General features: G+C 57.1%; 1 protein-coding gene across 1 annotated transcript; it reads right to left on the bottom strand.

The window, feature by feature from the left end:
* Positions 1–528: 528 nt before the first annotated feature.
* On the bottom strand, positions 529–6,087 carry LOC135424569 (CMRF35-like molecule 8). Its single transcript, XM_064675930.1, has 7 exons — positions 5,449–6,087; positions 4,998–5,336; positions 4,167–4,293; positions 3,055–3,161; positions 2,443–2,495; positions 1,737–1,874; positions 529–1,455 (listed from the first exon to the last, which is right to left on the bottom strand). Exons 1-7 carry the CDS (start codon positions 5,978–5,980, stop codon positions 1,321–1,323), a joined length of 1,431 nt encoding a protein of 476 aa, XP_064532000.1. The 5' UTR covers positions 5,981–6,087; the 3' UTR covers positions 529–1,320.
* Between the last annotated feature and the right edge of the window lie 781 nt (positions 6,088–6,868).

The following is a 6,868-nucleotide window of genomic DNA, read 5'->3' as shown; positions in this document are numbered from 1 at the left end:
CTGCCCAGGGAGATTATGCCAATACAGCAGAGGGAACACTGCAGCCTCAATGGCCCTGAGGGATTAAGAGGAAGAGGCTCTGATAAGAGGGGCTCCCCGGGCTGCAGAAGGGAAAAATCATCTCTCCATGCAAAACCACTTGCATGGGACAGCGTGTGTGGAAGAGCTCAGGTATTCTGCTCCCAACCCACCACAAATAGGTGCCCAAATCCATTTTTTGTGGGAGTGGGTTGCCCTGACGGGTGAATTGCCTGGTGCTGAGCAAGAGTTCATGCACTGAGAAGGGCACTGGCATGCAGGGGCAAGACCCTGTAGGATGTCCCAGCGAGGAGGAATGTTGCAGCATGGGTGGGAGCTGCAGGTTTGTACTGGAGCCCCAAGAGTCCTCACCTCAAAGATCTGAGTTCTCACACTGCTGGAGCCCATCTGAGCACCAGCCAGGGGCTGGACCTGCTTTCAGGGTGACACTCTGCAATAAACCCTTTAGCAGGTGGAAACCTGCTGTACAAACACAGCCACACACCATGGTCAATGCCATCAGATTCTCACTTGCTGTCGCTGATAAAGCAGCAACATTTCACACAGAAGAAGGTATTCAGTGGGTGCCAGAAAAAAAAAGCTATCAGCAAAGCAGAGATGAGCAGGGTGATAGTTACAGCCCCTGTGTGTGCTCCCAGGTCAGAGGTGGTGGGAGAGAGCAGGAGGAAACCTCCCTGGGGGCTGTGCAAGTGTGGTGTTTGGGGAGAGGCCATTTCTTCACCAAGACCTTAATGCCCCACATCCTCCACCCAAGCACCCTGTGCAAATGCACTTAGATATAACATTTCCCACTGTCCTGCTTCCCAGGAGCTGCCAGCTGCCATCAGCATGAAAAAAGTCACTCTGAGGAGATCCGTGGGTTTGGAAGCTTCACCCCCCAAGAACAATGCAGAAGGGCAAGTGGGACAGGTGGTGAGTTCAGGGAGCCAGCCCACCCACAACCCTCAGCCTTGCCTCCCCTTCCCAGCTCCCCCACACCCTGCCTGGCAGGTCACTGGCCTGGACTGCCTCACTTCAGGGGGAAAGTTTTATTCCCAGCACCACTAATGTACGGATGAGGACTCCAAATGCAAAGGGATGATTTTATCCTCATCCCGCTCCGTGTCTCCTCTCAACCTCATCCTCTCCAGTGTTGCTCCAAGGAAACATCCGAGCCTCAGAGAGCAGCAGCTCCACTGTCCAGCCAGCTCCTGCCTGAGTGCAATGCCAATGCAATCCCCTCCATGAAGGTCCCAGTGGCACTCCTGGCAGCAGAAGCAGCCCATGGGGCTGGGTGCTGGCTCATACCCTCCCAGCTCTGCTCTCAGGCTCCTCACTGGGCCGTGGAGCTGGTGGCATGTTGCTGTAGATCTGCTCCTGCTGTGGCACACGCTTCTGCACCCTAGCGTATATCGCCTCTGATTCCTCTTCCACAGGCTGGGAAAGGAGGGGGATAAACAAAAAACATCCTTTGTGGGGCTGCTCCAGGGAAACACTGTCTGCTGGAACCTCTCTTGGCTGCTTTAAACACCCAGGAGCAGCCACGGGGACTGGAGAGGGAACCCACATTATCCAGGGTCACTTGCTCTCCAGTTTGGTGAGCCCCTTTGCAGCCCCCTCCCTCCCCGCCCATCCCATCCCACTGCCCACGCCATCACCCACCCGCCCCAGCTTTCCCCCCACCACCTCCAGCCCGGCACTGCTCGGCATTCTCCTACCTTAGCACTGTGCCTGACTTCCATGTACTCGATTGTGGAGTTTTCCAGGCTCCGGAAAGCCTTGGTGTTGCTGTACAGCTGGCTCTCGGCTGTGCCCATGTGGTGGTTAATGTCTGCATAATTCAAGGCATCTGCTCCCTGATGGAGAGGGATGAGCTCTTAACCTGCTGCCACCTGCATCCACAGGGGTGGGAGCACCTCCCGCCCTGCTGCCTGTCCTGATGGGTGCTGAGACTGATGGCTGCAGGAGCACTGGGTGGAAATAAAACCTGAAGCAAGGGCTGGTTCAACATTCCCCAGGGGAATTCTAGTTAGTGACACCAGCCTCTCCTCAAAATCTGGCAGATAAAATCAGAAAACGCTCTCCAAGCAGTGAGCAAAGAGCAGCTGCTCCACTGCTGCCTCAGGTGTGCTTTGCCTGTTTCCCAAGCCTGTTTTACTCAGAGGAGCAGCTCCCATGCTTGGAGGGGCCTGGGGGCAAACCTTTTATCCCAATCCTAAATTCTCTTCCCGGGAATACTCTGTGATAGTCACATAAAAGCCCTGTGTCTTTCTGTTGGTGAGCAGTGCCCAAAGGATCCCTCCCAGCCTAAAGCACCATGAGCCAGGCTGACAGCAGAGGCTCTGGCAGCTCAGGGTGTAACGCTTCCCCTTTCCATGAGAACTTGGGGCATGGCATCCCAAGACCTCATGAAGTTTTCCTTACTGTATGCGAAACACTGCGAGTCCTGTCCATCTCTATGGCTGCTCTGGAGAGGGCTGGATGGAGCACGGATGCGGTTAGACATGAGTGAAAACAGAGGAAAAGAAATTAATTAAGAAACTGCACTGCCACTGCAAATCTCACCGTAAAGCAGGAAAGGAACCTGTTATCCCGTGAGCCATCCAAACTGGAGCAGTTCTTCAAATAAAGCCAGACCCCACCTGCCAGCTGGCAACGTCCTCTCCTGTCCCCCCCACATCCTTCACTCTGGCCTTAAACTTTGTGTCAAGCTTAGTGCAAGCCTGGCCCAAACAAGTGAGCCCATCTGGGGAAGCTGATGGTGCCCAGACAAACACAAGTAGGTGCTGTGCCAAGCAGCACCCACCCCAAGGGCTGCCATTCCCTGCTCCCATGGGGATGAGACCTGTGGGATGGTCCCACCATTCCCTCAGGGGAAGGAGTCCTCCTTGGTGGAGGTCTCAGTGATGGACCAAGGAATTGGATGGATCAGGGAGGGAATGGAGGAGAAAAAAAATATAGAGGAAAAAATAAATAAAGCAGAGGCAGGTTCTGGAGCAGAAATAGGGTGTGTGTGGTAGCGGCAGCTTTTCTCACCCTTTTTCCTCTTCCTGGACAGTATTACCAGAACAGCAGCAGCCACAGCAAGCAAAAGAAGAACTACTACGATGCCTGGAGTGAGGATGTGCTCAACCACGTTCAATCTGCAAGAAAAAAAGAGTTTCTGTTCCCACACTTCTCAGGAGGAACCAGCATGGAGCAGGGTTGTGGGAAGTGGCTGTGGGTGATGGGGCTTTCCCTGGGAGGAAGGACAGCAGGTGTGGGGTGGTCAGGCTGCCAGCTGGGCACGGAGCAAAGCAAACCAAAAACTGCAGAAGCAAACTGACACTGAGGTCTGAGAGCTGCTGAGTCTTCACTGGTTTAAGGATGGGTTCCTGGACCTAGTGTTGCTCTGGTTTAGCTCCACTATTTGTTGACCTTGTTTTTAACGGGCAAGCAGGCAAAGTTGGTGTGCAAGCTATCCCTGGAGCATGCTAATGGGGAGCCTCAGCTTTGCCTGCTGAGGCATCACCTCCCAGAGGCAGGAGAGAAGGAGGGAAGCTCTACAACTCCTGTTTAATGCTTTGTCCACTATCTCTGCTGGGCTGTGTGTGACTACAAAGCAGAACAGGACACTGGCCTGCATTTGGTTTCCCAATAGCAAACACTGCCTCTGAGTTTTGGGGAAGGAAATGGGGTCAGGCAGAAACCACTTCTCCTGTGGCAACAGCTCATGGCTTGCTTAAGCTGCAAGATGGACGGGAGAGAAGCAGGGCTTTTCTGGGGCCATGTGACCAGAGACACTGGAATTATTGTCATAGAATCATAGAATGCTTTGGGTTGGAAGGGACATGTAAGATTACCTAGTTCCAATCCCCTGCCATGGGCAGGGACACCTTCCACCAGACCAGGTTGTTCTGAGCCCCATCCAGCCCGGCCTGGAACACTTCCAGGGGTGGAGCACCCACAACTTCTCTGTGCAATCTGTGCAAGTGTCTCACCACCCTCATAGGGAAGAATTTTTCCGGGTGGAGTGGTCTCTAAAGGTACAAGCAGGATGTCTGGATCCTTAAGGGAGGTGTGAAGAGTCTGAGGGTTGCAGGGCTCCAGCTGCACCAAACAAATCTCGTTGAGGGAAGTGGCTGCTGTAGGTAGGAGCTGCTACTCACCTTTGGTTGCTGGATGGATTTGACGTCATGTGCACAGTTCCCCCTTGGGAAGTTGTCTGTGTGGGGCCTGTTACAGAGCTAGTGAGATCGGTGTGCTTGTTTGTGGTGGAGGCTGATGGTGGGGTGGCTGTAATGAAAAGAGGAAAGGATTGTTTGATCTGTTTCTGGGGGGGAAAATGCTGTGGGTCTTTCAGCGAGTCAGAAGTGACCCACTTACTGTCACACAAGGAGTAGCTGAAGGACACCCCTTGAGGTGGGAAGGCTGTAAGACCCTACCACTGCCCAGGAGGCTTTTCACAGTCCTGGTCCCCCTCAAAACATGCACAAAACAGAGTTCACCCTGCAGGAAGGGGGCCTGGGTACCCCATGACTCGTTCAGTACTAACACAACAAACCCATATATGTGTCCTGCCATGGGGGCTGATCCCTAGCAAGGCAATGGAGAGGGATGTTCCCAAAGCCCAGGGCCTGGTGCCCAGAGGCTCTGCTTGTCCCAAGTGGGAAACAAGGCAGCACGGGGGGTGAGAAATTCCCCAGTGTGATGCAATAAGGCAAGGACAGCACAGACAGGGACAGCAAGATCTGATGAGAGGGAAAATGAGACACAGAGAGCAGGGCAGTGCATTCCACCAATGGAGGTGGCTGATCCTGGAGCACTGAGAAGGGGCTGTGGGGAGATCTGGGCAGGGGGAATGGGTGATACTGGCACCTGCTGCACTGTGGTGACATTGGGCACCTACCACCTGCAGGCTGCCCCTACTGCAGCCCTTGCTCCCAGTACTTGGAGGGGGACACATCAGGGCTGGGCCTGGGGGACCAAAAAGTACTGACCTGGCAACACGATCACCTCCACTTCATCAGTCTGATCAAACTGGAGCCCTCGCGTTCGCACCCCACAGAAGAAGATTCCCGCATCCTCCTCTGTCAGATCCTCCACAGTCACTGTGAACACCAGGCGTGTGCGGTCATCCCGGATGGAGAATCGGCCCTTCCGCACCACAGGCTGTGACTCCGAAGTGATGACGATGTCCTCAGCACAGGTATAAAATGTTCCTGGGTTGCACCAGAACTTCGGGTTCGTCTCCTGGCCGGGCCGGTACTTGCAGGTGACCGAGAGGGACTTCCCCACGAGTCCCCACACGGTTCTGTGCAAGCCCATCGCCCCACAGCCTGTGGAGACAAACGGAGCCGTGGAAGTGCTGCCACCGCACCGACACCTCCCGCCCGTCGCGGCAGCCCCCACGGGCCACTCCGGGAGTGGGGGCCTCCGGCGAGACCTTACCTGGCAGCAGAGCCCAGGCGAGCAGAAGCAGGAGCTGCATGGCTGCTACGGGACGGCGGAGCTTGGCACCCTGGTTCCTCGGCAGGGAGCCCCGCCCGCCCCCGGGGCCGCCCTGTCGGGGCGGAGCGCGGGGACCCTCGGGGCTGCCTGACCGTCGGGGCTGCCGGAGAGACAAGTCGGGGGCGCAGGGCGGTGGCGGGGAAGCTTTATTGGAGTTGGCGGCAGCAGGAAGGGCGCGGCGGGGCCCCGGTGCTGCCCTCCCTGCCCACGCCGTCGGGGCCGGGGCGGCCCGGGGCCGGGAGGCATCGGCCGCGGCCGTGGGGTCCCGGCGGGGGCTCAGCCCCGCAGGCTGACCCAGAGCACGGCCGCGCTCATGGCCAGCAGCGCCAGCAGCTGCAGCCCGGCCAGCACCGGGAAGTAGCGGAAGGAGCCACGGGTTCCCTGCGGAGCATCCGGCTGGAGCGTCGGGGTTGCAGGTGTGAAGGAGCGACGGATGCAGCGGGTGCCAGGAGGGCACTTTGTCCCTCTCCATCCCCCCTCGCTCAGGGTGACACCTCCTCCCGCAGTCTGTCCCCGGCCCCCCAGCGCTGTGGTCACTGTTGCTGGGGTGGAATTGTGCAGGGACTGACCTGGCAACACGATCACCTCCACTTTATCAATCTGATCAAACTGGAGCCCTCGCGTTCGCACCCCACAGAAGTAGATTCCCGCATCCTCCTCTGTCAGATTCTCCACAGTCACTGTGAACACCAGGAGTGTGCGGTTATCCCGGATGGAGAATCGGCCCTTCTGCACCACGGGCTGTGACTCCGAAGTGATGATGATGTCCTCAGCACAGATATAAAATGTTCCTGGGTTGCACCAGAACTTCGGGTTCGTCTCCTGGCCAGGCCGGTACTTGCAGGTGACCGAGAGGGACTCCCCCACGGATCTCCGCACGGTTCTGCGCCAGCCCACCGCCCCACAGCCTGTGGAGACAAACGGAGCTGTGGCAGTGCTGCCACCGCACCGACACCTCCCACCCCATCCCCATCGGATGATCCAGTGTGAGTCTCTGACCCCAGGGATCCCCTCAGCCCTACCTGGCAGTAGCAGCCAGACAAGCCACAGCAGGAGCCACATGGACAGGGTAGCCTGGGCCACAGTTGAGGCAGCCCTACTGCTCCTTCTATGTTGTGTCTCTAGCGCTTCGCTTCCTCTTCTGCCTGGGATACCAACTCAGTTACTGCTGGGCGTTCAGCAAGTGTGGGGTTTCCCGTTTCCTGTCAGCTGCCTTCCTGCCTTGCCTGGTCACTGAGAGCACTTGTTGTGCCCCCATGGCAGGACACAGTTCTGCCTCTTACCACCACACTGCCCAGCCTCTCTCACCAGGCACAGCACCTGGTGGGGGACCTGCCTCTCAAGGGATGGCTCAGCACTG

The sequence above is a fragment of the Pseudopipra pipra genome, chromosome 19 (genome assembly GCF_036250125.1).
Source record: "Pseudopipra pipra isolate bDixPip1 chromosome 19, bDixPip1.hap1, whole genome shotgun sequence".
Classification (NCBI taxonomy): domain Eukaryota; kingdom Metazoa; phylum Chordata; class Aves; order Passeriformes; family Pipridae; genus Pseudopipra; species Pseudopipra pipra.
The sequence above is the reverse complement of the archived record's forward strand: the minus strand, read 5'-3'. Positions and strand labels throughout refer to the sequence as shown.